The sequence below is a fragment of the Python bivittatus genome, unplaced genomic scaffold, assembly GCF_059951505.1.
Source record: "Python bivittatus isolate LINGU-HERP-01145 unplaced genomic scaffold, Pbiv_v1 ctg000330_np1212, whole genome shotgun sequence".
In the NCBI taxonomy this organism is placed as follows: Eukaryota; Metazoa; Chordata; class Lepidosauria; order Squamata; family Pythonidae; genus Python; species Python bivittatus.
In genome coordinates this window covers 55,719,042-55,737,173 of record NW_028277058.1, presented here as the reverse complement: position 1 = coordinate 55,737,173, position 18,132 = coordinate 55,719,042, and the positions used below count along the sequence as shown (strand labels likewise).

Here is an 18,132-nt window from a genome sequence, read left to right as displayed (position 1 = left end):
AAAACCTTTAAATTGGACTGACACTTCAGAAACTGCAGTTCAGCAAGCTTAGAAGGAGAGGCACTATTAGTATTACAAGACTGCCCATTTTGAAAGAATAGCTCTTCATGGTTTATTTTATGGCCTGTTTGTCTTGCAGTGTTATTTTTTAAGCAGTTTTGACTAAGCTAACAAATCTTGCCCCTTCATGGATCACTGCCTTGTCGTGGCGAAGGGGCTTGCGTAACTCAGTGAAGCCATGAGCTATACCGTGCAGGGCCACCCAAGACGGACAGGTCATGACAGAGAGTTCTGACAAAATGTGGTCCACTGGAGAAGGAAATGGCAACCCACTCCAGTATCCTTGCCAAGAAAACCCCACGGACAATGTTAAAAGGCTAAAAGATATGACGCCGGAAGATGAGCCCCTCAGGTCGGAAGGTGTCCAATATGCTACTGGGGAAGAGCGGAGGGCATTTCCAAGTAGCTCCAGAAAGAGTGAAGCGGCTGGGCCAAAGCCGAAAGGACGTTCAGCTGTGGATGTATCTGGAAGCGAAAAGAAGGTCCGATGCTGTAAAGAACAATATTGTATAGGTACCTGGAATGTAAGATCTATGAACCAAGGCAAGCTGGATGTGGTCAAACATGAGATGACAAGATTGAACATCGACATCTTGGGAATCAGTGAACTGAAATGGACGGGAATGGGTGAATTTAATTCGGGTGACCATTATATCTACTACTGTGGGCAAGAAACCCTTAGAAGAAATGGAGTTGCGCTCATAGTCAATAAGAGAGTGGGAAAGGCAGTAATGGGGTACAACCTCAAAAACGACAGAATGATCTCAGTGCGTATCCAAGGCAAACCATTCAACATCACAGTCATCCAAGTCTATGCCCCAACCACTGATGCTGAAGAAGCTGAAGTTGACCGCTTCTATGAAGACCTACAATACCTTCTAGAACTAGCACCAAAAAAAGATGTCCTTTTCATCATAGGGGATTGGAATGCTAAAGTAGGAAGTCAAGGAGTAATCGGAATAACAGGCAAGTTTGGCCTTGGAGTACAAAATGAAGCAGGGCAAAGGCTAATAGAGTTCTGTCAAGAGAACAAGCTAGTCATAGCAAACACTCTTTTCCAACAACACAAGAGACGACTCTACACATGGACATCACCAGATGGTCAATACCGAAACCAGATTGATTATATATTTTGCAGCCAAAGATGGAGAAGCTCTATACAGACAGCAAAAACAAGACCAGGAGCTGACTGTGGCTCAGATCATGAGCTTCTTACTGCAAAATTTAGGCTTAAATTGAAGAATGTAGGGAAAACCACTAGACCACTCAGGTATGACTTAGATCATATTCCTTGTGAGTACACAGTGAAGGTGATGAATAGATTTAGAGGATTAGATTTGGTAGACAGAGTGCCTGAAGAACTATGGACGGAGGTCCATAACATTGTACAGGAGGCAGCAACTAAAACCATCCCAAAGAAAAAGAAATGCAAGAAAGCAAAATGGCTGTCTGATGAGGCTTTACAAATAGCTGTGGAAAGAAGGAATGCGAAAAGCAAGGATGAAAGGGAAAGATATAAGCAACTGAATGCAGATTTCCAGAGAATAGCAAGGAGAGATAAGAAGGCCTTCTTAAATGAACAATGCAAAGAAATTGAGGAAAACAATAGAATGGGGAAGACTAGAGATCTCTACAAGAAAATTGGAGATATGAAAGGAACGTTTAGTGCAAAGATGGGCATGATAAAGGACAAAAAGGCAGGGACCTAACAGAAGCAGAAGAGATTAAGAAGAGGTGGCAAGAATACACAGAAGAACTATACAAGAAAGATCTTAATGTCCCTGATGTCCACGCTGGTGTGATCACTGACCTTGAGCCAGACATCCTAGAGAGTGAAGTCAAGTGGGCCTTAGGAAGCATTGCTAACAACAAAGCTAGTGGAGATGACAGTATTCCAGCTGAGTTATTTAAAATACTAAAAGATGATGGTGTTAAAGTGCTGCACTCAATATGCCAGCAAGTTTGGAAAACGCAACAGTGGCCACGGGATTGGAAAAGGTCAGTTTATGTTCCAATTCCAAAGAAGGGCAACGCCAAAGAATGCTCAAACTATCGCACAATTGCACTCATTTCACATGCTAGCAAGGTTATGCTCAAAATCCTACAAGCTAGGCTTCAGCAATACATGAACCGAGAACTACCGGATGTACAAGCTGGGTTTCGAAGAGGCAGAGGAACTAGAGTTCAAATCGCCAACATTCGCTGGATCATGGAGAAAGCACGAGAGTTCCAGAAAAATATCTACTTCTGCTTCATTGACTATGCAAAAGCCTTTGATTGTGTGGATCACAACAAACTGTGGCAAATTCTTAAAGAGATGGGAGTACCAGACCACCTTACCTGTCTCCTGAGAAATCTGTATGCGGGCCAAGAAGCAACAGTTAGAACCGGTCATGGAACAACCGATTGGTTCAAAATAGGGAAAGGTGTACGACAAGGCTGTATACTGTCACCCTGCTTATTTAACCTATATGCAGAGTACATCATGAGAAATGCCAGGCTGGAAGAATCACAAGCCGGAATCAAGATTGCAGGGAGAATCATCAACAACCTCAGATATGCGGACGATACCACCCTAATGGCAGAAAGTGAAGAAGAACTAAAGAGCCTCTTGATGAGGGTGAAAGAGGAGAGTGCAAAAGCTGGCTTGAAACTCAACATTAAAAAAACTAAGATCATGGCATCTGGACCCATCAATTCCTGGCAAATAGAAGGGGTAGAAATGGAAGCAGTAACAGACTTCATTTATTTGGGCTCCAAGATCACCGCGGACGGAGACTGCAGCCATGAAATTAAAAGACGCTTGCTCCTTGGGAGGAAAGCTATGGCAAGCCTAGATAGCATATTAAAAAGCAGAGACGTCACCTTGCCGACAAAGATCCGCATAGTCAAAGCTATGGTTTTTCCAGTAGTAATGTATGGCTGTGAGAGCTGGACCATAAAAAGGCCGAGCGCCGAAGAATTGATGCCTTTGAACTGTGGTGCTGGAGAAGACTCTTGAGAGTCCCCTGGACTGCTAGGAGGTCAAACCAGTCAATCTTAAAGGAAATCAACCCTGATTGCTCATTGGAAGGATCGATAATGAAGCTCAAGCTCAGATATTTTGGTCACCTAATGCGAAGAGAGATCTCTTTGGAGAAGACCCTGATACTGGGAAAGATTGAAGGCAAAAGGAGAAGAGGACAGCAGAGGATGAGATGGTTAGATAGCATCACTGAAGCAATGAGCATGAAACTGAGCAAACTCAGGGAGGCAGTGAAGGACAGGAAGGCCTGGCGCAATATGGTTCATGGGGTCACGAAGAGTCGGACACGACTTAACGACTAAACAACAAATCTTGACATTCTGGGCTTATAAGACATGTAAAGTAATCATATTTCATTCCATGATTATTTTTCCAGGATGAAAAACTGGAGAAATATTACACTACAGAATTAAAAAAAAAATACTGAAACTTTTAAGCACAAATGAAAAACTTACTGCCAAGCCCATGAGCATTGTTTCTCCCACTGTGATCTGTATCCGTAGACCAAAAAGGGCATTCATCCCCTTCAATTTCAGCTTATTCATCAACTGAGTGTGTACTTCGTACTCCATAAATGGCAGCAGATTACTGATGGAAGTTGCATTTGCTTCAGCTTGAGTTTTCTTTTTCAGCCGGCACAGCCTGTTGGGAAGCGAACCACAACATTCAAAGCATGTGGCCTTAAAAAGCTACAAGAAGTAGAAAGCCACAGGGGTAGGTAAGTGCTGGCTGAGAGCAAATTGCACCTACGGAGTCCCTAGGCTTTCTGCAGGATTAAAAGAGAGCATGGAATTTTAAATATAAAAGCCACAATGAACTGAACGATTGGCCAAATCCAGCAGAATAGTGTTGTCCTTGGCAAAAGCCAATGATATTCTACTCAGAAGCATCGCTGGATTAAATGGGATCTCTTTCCTCCAAATGTACGCCACTCCTAAGGAATGGGCCAGAAAGACCAGGTTGCTTATCTGCACACAAAACATCTACATCAGTGTTTCTCAGCCTTAGCAACTTTAAGATGTGTGGACTTCAACTCCCAGAATGGCTGGCTGGGGAATTCTGGGAGTTGAAGTCCACACATCCTAAAGTTGCTAAGATTGAGCAACACTGATCTACATTAAAGTGTGACTCTTCTTCCCGCATTCCTTCCTGCTGAGTACCTGGCTTGAATGAGACATCCTTTCCCAAACACCACCGCATCCATGGGCAAGTCTATTGTCGTGAAAAGAACATCTGGCACTTTCTGCTTCCTGCAGCTGCAGCAATAAGCTAGGCGAGCAGGGAACGGCATGTTGAGCTCATCGTATGGTATGTGGCAGAAGCCACAAGCAGGAGGTAAGGTTTCCTCTAACCTAAGAGACAAATGGTGAGAAATTACCATTCAGACACCCACTTTCTAAGTGGGGTTGGTCTGCAGAGCTGTGGGTTCATGCATATCAGTCTGTACGTGGCTTATAGAGACATCATACACATTGCTGGCCAGAGTCTGTTTTGTTTTATAAAGCTTTTTGTGTTTGAACAAGTTAATCAACAGCCATTCCTGTCCCCTGAGAGAGCAAACAGATAATTTATTTTTCCCCCCTCCTTTTTAAATCAGAGCAACTCCTAACAGACACACATGCATGGGCCGATGAGTAGAAAACTCATAACTTTTTGTGAATTTGGTTTCAATGGTTGTATAAGATGCAAGACAACAAAACTACTTATTTCTATTATTATTAGGTTCAGGGTTCTATGAAGGAAGGAGCAATTTTAATGTGTCAGAGGGACAAGTGCAACTAGGTTTTGTAGTAAATCAGTGACTAAGTGTTGCCTGCTAGAGGGTTTTTTTTTTAAGCATTTAAGACTATCTTACCATATTTAATTTCTCTTGTTTTGACAATTGCACATAATCCAAACCGTACCACACTGGGAACTGAGGTTTATCACAATGTATTTAATATTCATAGAAAGCTGGACTGTATTTTTTGTCCTACAGTGAAACAACATCTTTACTTTGAAGCTGAATAAGCAGACTGCATGTCTGGATCACTGCCAGACAAGGAGTAACCCTTAGGACACGTGGTTTGTTTAGCTTCATTTTCAGACATATGTAATGTGATTTGTCTTAGAATGCACAGAATGTTTTCTTTAGAAACATGGCGTAAAAGCTAGTGCTATTCCTCCACCTTTTTGTTGAGCAAGACGTGTCTCAGTGAAATAATTATCTTTCTCAGCCCCCTCTGAAATCTCTCACACTCTTCTGAAGGATCCCCCAACCATCTGGAGCAGATGGAGGAGAAAGCAAGTGAGAAGGGAGGGACTGGTAATAATTGACTTTTTCTCTGATCTGTTGAGCAAAGTTTCCACTGAACTGCTGAACCGAAGAGACCACATCAGAGGGCAGACACGTTGAGATTTAACCCAATGTAACAAACTGTTAATGCAAGAGGTATGGGTAACATAAGCCACTTTAGGTTACCATCCTCCTGCAATTAAAAGTCCTCTCCCCCCCAAAAAAACGTAACAATACATATTTGGACTCAAACGTGAATTTTTAGCATTGCATTAACATATGAGTCTCTCATGGACCTGAAGGACAGTATGATTATATAACATTGTCTGAAAGCACAAGCAGATTAAAAGATAACAATGATATAATGCTGCTGATCCTTTAGCTACCAAGTAAATCAGGATGGAGCTTATTTAAATTAAGCTGACTCCATTAACTCTTGTAAATAAAAGAACAGAAAACCAAGGGAATAGATACGGAGATGCACCAAATCATTGAAAATTGCAGGTCTCCACTCATCCATGCTGGAGGCAGAGGAAATACTAGTTTCAGAGAAGAAGCAAAAAGGGCCCTCCTCGTGATGCCCATGCCAAACTTCTCTTCAAACGAATCTGCCTTCCAGGGGATGTCAGAGAGAGCATCACAGCATGCTGAACCACTGGATGGCAATGAACTTAATGTTCAATACATTTCAGTGGGGTTTTTATTGAAGAGTTCAACGTGCTCCTTTTCAACTGAAAGATGATATTCGGTGAAACCTCGATTTAACAGACAAGCATGAAGAAGGCGCCCGTTACACCCGGAGGTCTGTTAAATCGCACGTAATGTCCTTTGTGACAATGTAAGTCATTTGCTTATTGACATCGTGAGACAAATCACGTCAGCCTGATGCCCTTATGCAGGGTGGTCAATTGTCACAGCTGACCCAAACATCATGTAAATTCAGCTCCCTTGTCCAGATTTGTACATGACGCTGGGGGGATGTCGAGGCAGAAATTTGCTCCACGAAACAGGGATCTGTGAATCGAGGTTTCACTGTAACTTTAAAAGGAGAGCAAACTGCTACATGCTATAGCGTGTCAAAAAACGTGAGCTTTAACAACAGAGGGGAAACAAAGAGTCACCCGCATACACAGTGTTAGGAGAGGGACAGTTCAAAACAGGGGGAAAAGTTTTGCATTCTGTTGTTAGTAGCCAAACTGTTACCTTTTTCACGCTGTTAGAAATTTTAAAGCGGTAAGACTAGTGATTGGGGGAGTCCCACAACTTCTGCTGTTGTTAGTGAAAAATCAGTAAAGTAGCCGGCCCCCGCATTCCGTACTGTAACACTGGTAACCTACCCTAATAGAGAAGAACTATCCTGGTTTTGAGGAAAAAAATCAACCTCTCCCTTCTCTGACCCTATGGAAAAGTAGCCAGGCTGCCATGACAACCTTTGTTCCAAACAGACTTCCATGTTTCCATCCTGGAGAAACCTGGGGTTCAGCACAGCTGCTGTGCCCGATGCAGACAAAATACAGACCTCTTCACTGTGAAAGAAAGAGAGAGAGAGAGAGAGAGAGAAAGATCATGTGTTCAGTGGTATGCATTGCCAGATCTCTTCCAAAAACTGAAAAAAAGCAACAATGCAAATCCATTTTGAAAGTGAGAGTTTTGGGGGAATTGTTTTGAAAAATAAGCTGCCCGCCATAAGGTGGATACGTTGACTGTGGTAAGGCCAACCCCTTTCCAGAAGCACAATGGCACACTTTGTCAATCAAGGCCAAGGGCCACATTTGGCGTGCCGTGCCATGCCGGATGCTCTGCTCCAAAATGGAAAAGGTAGCCAAGATGCATGACTTTTTCCAGGCTGAGGACCGTAAGTAGCTGTGTGTGGATGTTGGACCTGCATTCCCAAACGGGAGGTGCCAGGACAAAAAACCCAAATTTACTTCCTTTACACGTAAATCAAATACTTGCTAATGTGATTAATTCCCCATCATGTAGTCGGTCATTCACCCCCCCCCCTTTTTTTTGTGCCTTCAAGTCAGTGTTGTCTCCTGGTGGGTACCTGGACAAGTCCCTGCAGTTTTCTTGGCAAGATTTCAGAAGTGATTTGCCATTGCCTCCTTCCTAGGGCTGAGAGAGAATGACTGGCCCAAGGTCACCCCGTTAGCTTCGTGCCTCAGACAGAACTAGAACCCACGGTCCCCCAGTTTCTAGCCTGGTGCCTTTAATCACCAGACCAAACTGGCTCTTCCCTTTTTACCCCATTAAAAATGACTATACAGTATTAACTTTTGGAAATCCCTGGGAGCTGATTCCAAGACCTTGGGCACTGTATGCCCTCTTGGAGCTTCAAATTGTGCACATCTATCAGGAGAACAGACAAAAGGCTGAAGAACTTCACTAAAGAAAAAGATTAAAAAACTGGAGGTTCTTTTTTACTCAAACAGTAAAAGGAAACTGTTGGAAGAATCAGGGAGTGTAAAAGATTTACTATACTATCAGGAGCTGCAACTCTATGGTTGCAGGGAAACAAAGACCTTTCCTCATATACATCTTTGGTGAAGATGTTGGGTGAAAAGATCCTCTTTTCTTGGCACTCACAAAAGGATTGTTGCTGAAAAAGATATTTCCTTTTTCCCCACCCCATTTTATTCAAGAATTATTCTGGACTGTGCATATGTAAGCACACTGGACAGTGCAGGGGACATCAGCAGTGACCAACACCACAAAAGTCTGCCTGCATTTGTAAAATGCGCTTACATCACTAAATGTTTCGTTTATTATCGTCTACATTTTTGACAATGTTTAATGCTTGACCAAACTGGAAGCCCCTTTTTCTGCAATAAGTTCCACATAATTTCAGGGACCTCAAAACACTGGCATAAGAAAGCAGGGGGGCAGGGAAGTTGATGATCATACATCTTTTGTGAATTTCACTTTCTAGTGATCTACAGCACTGGAAGATAAATCACTTAAAGTCCTCTAAGCATGTTGTTTCTCCATTCTATATTGTATATATTGTATATCTTGAATGGTCAGACAGGGGGAAGAACTAAAACTCGACATGCTTTATAGCTTTGCAGGTAGTCCTAGTTTAGCAACCACAATTAGGACTGGCAACTCAGTCATTAAGTGAAGCAGTCACTAAGTGGAACCACAACTGTGCTTATGATCTTACTTTTGCTTTCCTTGGCTTTACAGACCTATGAAGGTCTTAAATGTGAGAATTGGTCGCAAAGTTACTTTTTCATCACCATCATAACTGCGAATGGTTGCTAAACAAGGCAGTCACTAAACAAGGAGTACCTGTACCTGGACATGCTTCACTGTATCTTCACGTCCCCCAATGGCATTTCTTCTTGATAGCTTGGTGATAACATTGATCAAAAAAGGTTACAAGGCTACAAGTGAGGATGTATTGTACCCCAGATAATAAAAGTAAAGGTTCTGTTGTTTAGAATAATTTGTTGTTCCTTTGTTCACCAAAGGAAACAGCGGCAATGCAGAAATAACATCCTTCCTACAATGCTGCTAAGTCTCAGCAGCTAAGTGGCTATATTACTACATGCCCATCATGCTTAGCCCTCCCACTTCCCATTACCTAGGCACAACTTTATGCAACAGGTCTCTGGTCTTTTCTTTTCAACCTTTCCTTCTGCTACTTGCAGAGATAAAGTGTTAATTGCTAAGGAGCTATGGAAATCAAGCCAGTGAGTTACCAAATGCTAGTTGATTCACTGTAGCCCACTACGGCGTGACAGCCCAAAGCCTTTGCATGGGATTTGATTTCTTGTCGGATTTCTGCCCACCAGGCATCCCGTGTTTCTGGATCATCTGAAAGATACAGAGCACATCAGTTTACTATTCAGCAGAGATGCAAATGGTATAAAATGTTTGGCTAAAGCAAATACGTTTACTAATGCTGGTTCACTTTTTAAAGCTAATATAAGACCTTGGCAATGCCTGTTTCTGCTTCCAGCCAATTAAGACAACCGTGGCTACTTCAGTGTGGTGGTGATTTCATGAAATCAAAGCTAGACCATTTCCCCTTAATTCTCAGAGAAAGCAAGGACTCAAGGATATGATTTCTATAGTTATAAGTTTTGCTCAAAGGATCATTATTATGCCAAACCCTCCAAGCCATGATACAGACTGAAGGCATCTTCGATTATGAAACAAAATGGCAGCATCTGCACTGTTCCACCTTTTCAGCTACAAACATATTTGCAGTCACCAAATCTCAGTATTAAAGGCCCAGTGGTCACAATTTCTCTCCCTTTGCTCATCTTTTTAAAAAAGCCATTTGAGGAGATGGGGAGTAAGATAAATTAACTTAAAGAGTTGATTTCTGGAATAGCAGTTTCTATTTTGTCACGATAGAAGGCGGATTGAAATTTAGGGATCTAAAAAGCACTGAACAATATCGATAGAAAAAGTTTTTAAAACTCTCTGGGCAAACTAACATTCTTGCATGAGTCTAAACAATTAATTACTGGTCCTTGTTTTTGTACTTTTAATTGATTCGACAACCACCACCACCACCACCACCACCACCACCAAAAGTCTTATTGGTCATTCTGTTTATACTTTTAAGGCTAATTTACAAGGAAAAAGATACTGAGTTGTCAGGTTAACGCTGAATAATTTTACTGCTTATTCTTTGAAAATATCTCCTTTGTTAGTAAAGAAAATACATTTAATAGAAATGTTTTGAATAAATATTTTGAATATTTTTTAAAAACTAATACTGACTCACTTGTAAGCTGACACATCATAGGTGAAGCTTGTTGAATTAGCTTGGTGTTAGAATTTCAAACATGCACTCTATCATTTTCAAAAACCTATCTGGAAGCACGTTTCAATATGTGCAAATAGAACTTATTCCAAGTAGGGATGGGGTCAAAAAAGTCTTTGTTTGTTTGTTTAAATCTCATATGTATGTGTATGTATACATATATACATATACATACATACATACACTTGCAGTGATATAGGAGGACATTGCTTATAATTTCCACTGACTGTGGAGACCTATACAAGCCAAACCTGCTTTTAAATGATTAAGAAAAATCAGCTGTTTAACAGAGGACTTAGTAACCTAGAAGAAATAACTTTGCAGAAAAACCCAAATTGCACAGTGAAATATGATTTAGACAGGGCTCTGGGGACTCTCTTCTCAAATACATTTCTGAAGAGATCACCAGTCAGCACAAAATTCCTTAAATGAAAATATTCATTGTTCCACTCATTCCACAATTACAATTATATCATATACCCAAATTTATTTTAACTGTCTGAGGCCTTGTCTATTTAAAGCATAGAGCAACTGAATGATACTGGGAAAGATATTAGCTAGGAATGGAAAACATGGAGATACGCTGATAAAAAACTGGCTCTCGGAGAGATACTATCAGTTTTCTTCTATCAGGTGCCAGTCCAAAGGTAAACACTGGTGGGCTTCACATACTGTGCCATAATGTGGTTTCTTTGGTTTTGCATTTACTAGATTCAGCAGATATCCTTACACATTAAAAAGCATTCCTGTTGGAATACTGATAAACAAACTGTATTATCAGGTTCTCAGAATGAATTCTGGTTTTCTGATCTTTATATTCTGTCTCCAGATTGATGTTGCACTATTGGAACATGAATGAAAGCATTCTTTTTGGAATACTGATAAACAACAAACTGTATTATCAGGTTCTGGCTGGGGAATTCTGGGAGCTGAAGTCCAGACATCTTACAGTTGCCATGTTAAGAAACACTGAACTAGACCCAATTCCTCAATACGAATCCTGTGAACCTCCAGATTACTACAACTTGTATCATCCCTTACTGGAGGCCTTGCTGTCTAATGCTATGAATAGTGCAACATCATTTGGAGAACTAAAGATTCCCCACTCCTACCATATCCAGAGTTCAGGATCCTTCTGTTACCTTTGTAACCTTGTCCTGCTACTTGTTCAACATGGGAGTCATTCTAAAAACGTAGACATCATTCAATGGTTCTTTCCCTTTCTAATGGATCTGAACTGTACATTTTTCTGCCAGAGACAGATCAGGATGGATGTATAGGGTTGTAATCAGACACCTCCACAAATGTTGACAGCTTATTCAAATTATCTCTCTAGGCATGAGGGAAGTCTAGTCTTCTCTGCAACGTTACATGCAGTGTGTTGAGGACCAAGGCAAACTCTTGGACTGGTAGTGCGTTTGTCAGGACCAAGTGGGAAATTTCTTTTAAACAAAATGAATGCAGATAGCCTTCCAATTTATCCTATAGTATGCAATGACTTAGACTTAAAAAATTAATGATCTTAATTTCTGATCATCTTAAACATCAAAATCTCACTGTCAACAGTGTACTGGCACACTTTTCTCCACTGTATTCTCAAGATTTATTTATTTTTTTGCTTTATTTATTTAATAAAGAGGGAGGGAGGGAGGGAAGGAAGGAAGGAGGGAGGGAAAGGTTATTTTTTTCCCTTATGGTTTCTGTTTTTGCTTTTCTTCCTTTTATTTCATCACACATTATTTTTCTTTTATATTCTACTGTTTTTCTTTAATTACTATACAGTACACTAATATTCTTTATCTAATTTGTATTCAGGTAGCGATCACTTGTTAACATGCAACTCTAAAAACAGGATGAATCTTTTTATTAGAAGAATACTTTTTACAAACATAGAACTACTTCAGATCTTATAAAAGACTGGTATTTGAGTAGTATATATTTGTGGGCCAACAGAATACACTTATATGCATTTAGTCTTAATGCGAAAGGTTTTAGAGAATTTAGAAAACAAGATGTAGATCTTCAAAACTGATGTTGCTTTTATACAGGAGACAGATCTGACAGAAGATGATAAAAGGTCTACCAGACTGTGTAAGTGTATTTGTTTAATGCTTCAAGGGAAGGTGAAAGGGGCGGCCATTTTGATTCATAAACATTTTTCTCTCTCTACAAGTTCAACAAGCTGTAACTGGTAATTTTAGTTGGTAAAATCTTTGATATAAATATAGCTATGATCAATGTTTATGGTCCTAACACACCCCCTGTTATTTTTTACAGTATGATTGTTTTCATTATTTAAATATGTTAATTACCATTATTACCATAAATGGAGATTTTAATATTCGATTCTGAATTAGATAGGTATATACTCAACTGTAAAAGACAATCATTAATGAGAACTATAACTACATCATAATGGACATTAAATTTGATCCCTGGCATTTCTTACATCCTAAGCAGTGGGAATATGCTTTTTACTCAGCAGTGCATCAGATTTTTTTTTTTTTAGACTTTGATGTTTTGATTTCTTCAACATTATTTCAACAAATTCACATGCGCATGACTGAAAATTCTTGTTTATCAGTTTAGGATCCAATCAGCTTACATTTACAACTACAACAGTTTACTACAACATCCAGAAGCCAGTATTTCAATGTCTCTCTACTGAATGACAGTGAATTTATAAAGCAGATGAGTTCTGAGACATTGCACTACTTTGAATTTAGTGCAGGAACGGCTAGTTCCTTAATTTTTGAATGTAAGACTTCTACGCGTGCTTGTATTATTGCATACAAATCTCTTTGGACACCGATGGCCTGACAGCTTATATAGGGAGATAAAAGAAACTAAGCATGACTTAATATCTTGCCACAGCAAACTGAATTAGTGTTAACATGTTTACATCAAAAATAGTGGGAAAATGGTGAAAGTCCTGGCAAGATCTTAGCAAACTGTGTGAAGCAAATATATACATACTCTGTGTGTGTGTGCGCGCGCACCTATATCTATCTTCTTTTCTTTCTTTCTTTTTTTGCATGCTGCCTCTCTCTTCCTCTATATATGGCAGATGTTTAGCTTCTAAAAGTATTGTTTAAACTTTTAAACTTGAGAAGTGTGAATAAATGTTCAGAAGAGTAGACCAGATGACCAGCTATTAGAATATAAGTAAAAAGATAAAACAAGGATTCAAAAGAATTGTTTTGAGAATTCCCAATCGAAGTAATGGAAAATTTCCTTTAATAAGAAGCAGATTTTTATAGTGATAATTCCTTATGAATTCCATTCAAATATGTAACTCTGCATATGATATTTCACAGTAATATTTGTAGCTAACCCTGAAATCTGAAAAGTTGCTACAAGACCCAACAGCTAAAAGCCACCAACCTGAAAGCCTAAGGACACTATGGCATCGTGTTTATACCAAGCGGCATTCTGCCCTATAGGGTCCCCCAAACCCTTAATGTTCTATTCAGAATCCAGCTAAATCGTTAAAATTGAAAAGTGGAAAGACCACAGTGGTTTTGGGAAACAGAGTTAGCTTCACTCTGTTGCAAAATAGCGCGGAAAGAGGGCAACCTCTGAAAATAAAACATCTCCGAGAGTTACATATACTTTGTTGGAAATAAACTTTCTTCTGCCGTATTGTAAACTTTGCTGGAGTTTAGCTCCACCCTTCCCCCTGCTAATTAATGGGGGTGGGGAGTGGAAATCATATACACAGAATGCAGTGCATATTTACATATGATAGACACAAACTTACCTTTGCAATGTTAAAAGATAAATAATGACTTAATAAAAACCAAGACACCACAACATGGCAGGCGTCGTTCGTACAAAACACTGGAATGCAATGCAATGTAGAGCATTCGCTTTCATTTTCTGACACAGATATTCACAAGCAGCTTTTCTTTCTTTTCCTTTCTTTTTTGACACATGAGCCACACAGATTCACAGGGCGATGCCATCAGAGCATTTACACATTGAAGTAAAGCTAAGGAATTACATATACAGTCCAGGAACTGAGGGGGAACAGCAGGATGGCATGTGTCCAGCACCCTCCACAAGGGCGTTGTCGCCTGTTGTGTTCCAGGCTACAGCAAAAGCTTAAAGAAGGGCTTGCAAAGCAGATTCAGCAGACGGGAGCCAGAAACGGTGGGTAATTTGGCGCATGCTTGGATCAATGACGGTACAGACTGAAAACTATGGCAGCTCACTGAAATGGTTACAGAAAGAAATGGCCCTGGAAGTCTAGGTGGAAGCAAAAGGCAAGCATACGTAGCACTCACTCACAAGCTTTTCTAGCAAAAACCTATATTCAGGTAAGTCTAGCAAGGGTTACCGAAAAACGTTTGAGGACATTGATTTAAATTGCCTGCAAATGTAAGAATTTTTCAAGCGTCAATTGGTGTTTTGAATCTTACCCCTTGGAACAGCATTGGAAGACACGGTCTGGGTTACGAGAGCTGGGCAAGAGCAGTGCAACTGAGAAATTTCTGCTCTGGAGTCAGCTGGAGCCAAGTCAACTTTTCTAAATTTATTTCAAGAACATATCTGTTTCTCCCAATACTGTTTTTAGTATGGCACACTATCTCCCTGACCCTTTGGGATGAGTTTAATGTTTTTACTGGGACAACCTAAAATAACTATGTTCAGGACTGTGTTTAATCATTACATTAAAAAGGCAGACCCTCATCCAAGCACTCCTAAAAATAAATGAGTGAAAAAGAAAAATGCATTAATACCAAAACATAATATATATATTGTTAAAACACCACAATTGTGACTTAAATTCATTGTGGCATAATACAAATTTGAACAGTGAAAGAACAGAAAGCACTGTTTAAACTCTTATTTTGGGGGACGGGCTGAACAGAAAGTAAAAGCTAAGCTCAGCTTAGGCTGACCTTATGCTGAGTGCAGTGACCAACTGAAATATGGTATTGTGTTCAAAGCTGAAGTCCAGTATTGCATCATCTAATTTGAAAATCTTTCAAAGAATCGATTATAAGTGAATGTATTGCACAACACTCCCACAAAGTGTATAGGAAACACTTTTTTTCAAAACCGCCATGCACTCATCTTGTATTTTTCGTGCAAGAAGACCAAGAGATGGAGAAGCTTCTGTGAAGATACGTTGCAATGTTCCCCTTTAAAGCTAGGTAAATATCCAGATATGTCAAATTAATGGGATGCTCTCCTCTGCTTGCTTCACCATTAAGAAGTATGACCTTTCCGAATCCATTAATGTGCAGGATACTCCTAAAGAAAGCAGCAGAGCTCTGCCTAGAGACCTGGGAAAAGTCAAATTGCCTGCTGCCCTTGTATAATTACTATGATATAATAATTGCCATTATATATTATCTGCTAACGGCCCACCAGAGCGAGAAGGCAGGTATGTTGCGCGTCCCATCTATGAGGGAAGTACCTCTAATAGGACCACGAAAAAGAGCCTTCTCTGTGATGGCTTCCTCCCTATGGAATATCATTCCCCCGGAGATAAGACTGGTCCTGGCCTTGATACTTTTCCGGAAGGCCCTGATACTCTTCTGGAAGGCCCTGAAGATGTGGTTTTGCCAGCAGGCCTGGGGACCCCAGGTTGATACAGTGCCGATCAAAGGGTTGTGTTTGTAGCTGCCGTGGGGGTGGGGGTGTAGATGGGTTTTTTGTACTGCGGATTTTAATTCTGTAAGCCGCCTGGAGTCACCGTGGGCGAGGTGGGTGGCCATATAAATTTGTTTAAATAAATAAATAAACACACTGCTGGGCTGGAGTGGAACATACTACTGTGACAGGGGAAGAGCTGCAACTAACTTTGTTTAAAAAAAGATTTCACTTATTTTAAAACAATGAAAGAATAAAAGAAATGACAAAGAACAAAAAATAAGAAAATAAGAAAAGACACAGTGACGGGAACAATAAAGTATCAGTAAATGAACAGATCATAAAATTTAGAACTTATTTCATTGATTAAATCATTAATTGAATATATAAAACTAAAATCATTGTATCCTCTTGAGAAACAATTGTAAATTCCTACAAAACTCTAAATAGTAATATATATATATTGATGTCACCCCTATTTATTGTCATCTAAAACAAAGGCACATGATTTTATGAAATGAAAAACAAAAGAAAACCAAACCAAAAAAAAAAAAAATTCCTAAAAACAGTAAGTAAAAACAATATTAAGTTCTAAATTCCCTCCCACTGAATCCAACTGGGGAATACATCAAATTATTTATAAACATTACAACTGTTTATGATTACTATCTTTACATCAAATATTTCTTGCTTAAAAACCATATTCTAAGCATCAACATTTGCCTTGTTGATAGGAAAGCCATTCTTGTTTAAATTTAGTCACTCTTCTGTTCTGGATATATACTGTTAGTTTTGCCATTCCCCAAGTTTGGTTTCCCAGTCTGATATTGTTGGCAAAGTATCTCTTTCCCAACTAACGTTTCTAGGTTCACAATATTGAAGAAGAAAATATATGTCTAATCTGAACTCTGTATTTCTAGGCAAATACTGGACAAATTTAAAAAAGATTACTCAGCAAACATCCAGAAACTACAATCAGCATTCAGTATGATTCTGCTACTAGAAGCTAGTGAACTGAATGCTGTTAAGCTATTAAATGTTTTTATCAGGGTGTTGATACCTCTCAACATCAGGTCAGAGATGCTAAAAAGCAACCATTGTTTTCTTGGTAGAGATACAGTAATTAATATTTTGAATAAGCTATAAATGTTATAAAAATGACATTTTTCACAGAAAATTGCTAAAAGGATTTAGCTGATATGGACATTTATACTTTCATAAGGATTAACAACTAACGTAAGAAAGTTGGAGAAGCAGATAGAAAGGGTAATGATACTTTTGAACTCTGGTGTGGGAGAAGACTCCTGTGAATACTGTAGATAGCCAAGAAAAGAAATGGATCTTTGAACAAATCAACCCAGAATTCTCACTCAAGGCACACATGACCAGGTTTAAACTATCATATATTCCTGAGAATTAGGGAAGGAAAGAGAAGAAAAGGACCACTAATCCTGTTGGAAGACTTGAAGGGCCATATTGGGGCCAGATCATCCTGGAGAAGATCTATCTATGTAGAGTACATAGATCTACGCTATCTATTAAATCACTAAGAGTTGACACTATCTTGATGGCACATAATCAATCAATCAATATATAATTATAGTAAAAGCAAGGGAACTTCTAATGATGTGTATCATTAATTATTCTTAAAAATAACCGTAACAACTATAAATTGCTTTTCCTAAACTTTGTCATTGAGAGCCAGTTTGGTGTAGTGGTTAAGCCAGTGTTGCCCAAACTTGGCCACTTTGAGTGGACTTCAACTCCCAGAATTCCCCAGCCAGCCATGCTGGCTGGGAAATTCTGGGAGTTGAAGTCCACTCATCTTAAAGTGGCCAAGTTTGGACAACACTCGGTTAAGCCAACAGACTAGAAAGTGGGAGACTGTGAGTTCTAGTCCTGCCTTAGGCACAAAGCCAGCTGGATGACCTTGGGCCAGTCACTCTCTCTCAGCCCTAGGAAGCAGGCAATGGCAAAACACTTCTGAAATCTTGCCAAGAAAACTGTAGGGACTTGTCCAGGCAATCACCAGGAGTCAACGCTGACTTGAAGGCACATAGACACAACCTTTGTCACCCTCTAGATATGTGAACTTCAATTCCTAGAGTTTTCTTCAATGGCTGTGCTGACTAGGGAATTCTCTTAAGTCCACACAACTGGAATGTACCTAGTAAAGCTTATAAAACATACGGTGCATTGGAGAATTTTTGCCCTCTCTTTTGCAAAAAGATAACATTCTGCCATAGTCTTCCAACTACTACTCAGAAAGCCCTACAATTATAACTATACCTAGAGAATCAGAAATCAAGAATTTAAACAATTTATCAAAAGTATAATAATCCAAATACAAAATGCCAAACTCTTAAGACACTAGGCATGTGACTACTTACA

At 39.6% G+C, this 18,132-nt stretch overlaps 1 protein-coding gene across 8 annotated transcripts in view; it reads right to left on the bottom strand.

The window, feature by feature from the left end:
- The window catches only part of C2CD5 (C2 calcium dependent domain containing 5), a 92,591-nt gene that overhangs the window by 25,674 nt on the left and 48,785 nt on the right, over nucleotides 1-18,132 (bottom strand). For 4 of the 8 annotated variants that reach the window (XM_088141345.1, XM_088141347.1, XM_088141348.1 and 1 more), the window contains 4 exons: nucleotides 9,065-9,179; nucleotides 6,698-6,886; nucleotides 4,246-4,437; nucleotides 3,541-3,727 (listed from right to left, as the gene is read on the bottom strand). In XM_088141345.1, coding sequence (XP_087997471.1) covers nucleotides 3,541-3,727; nucleotides 4,246-4,437; nucleotides 6,698-6,886; nucleotides 9,065-9,179 — 683 coding nt within the window. The remainder of the gene's footprint in view (nucleotides 1-3,540; nucleotides 3,728-4,245; nucleotides 4,438-6,697; nucleotides 6,887-9,064; nucleotides 9,180-18,132) is intronic. The other 4 variants (XM_088141346.1, XM_088141350.1, XM_088141351.1 and 1 more) reach the window with 1 other exon arrangement.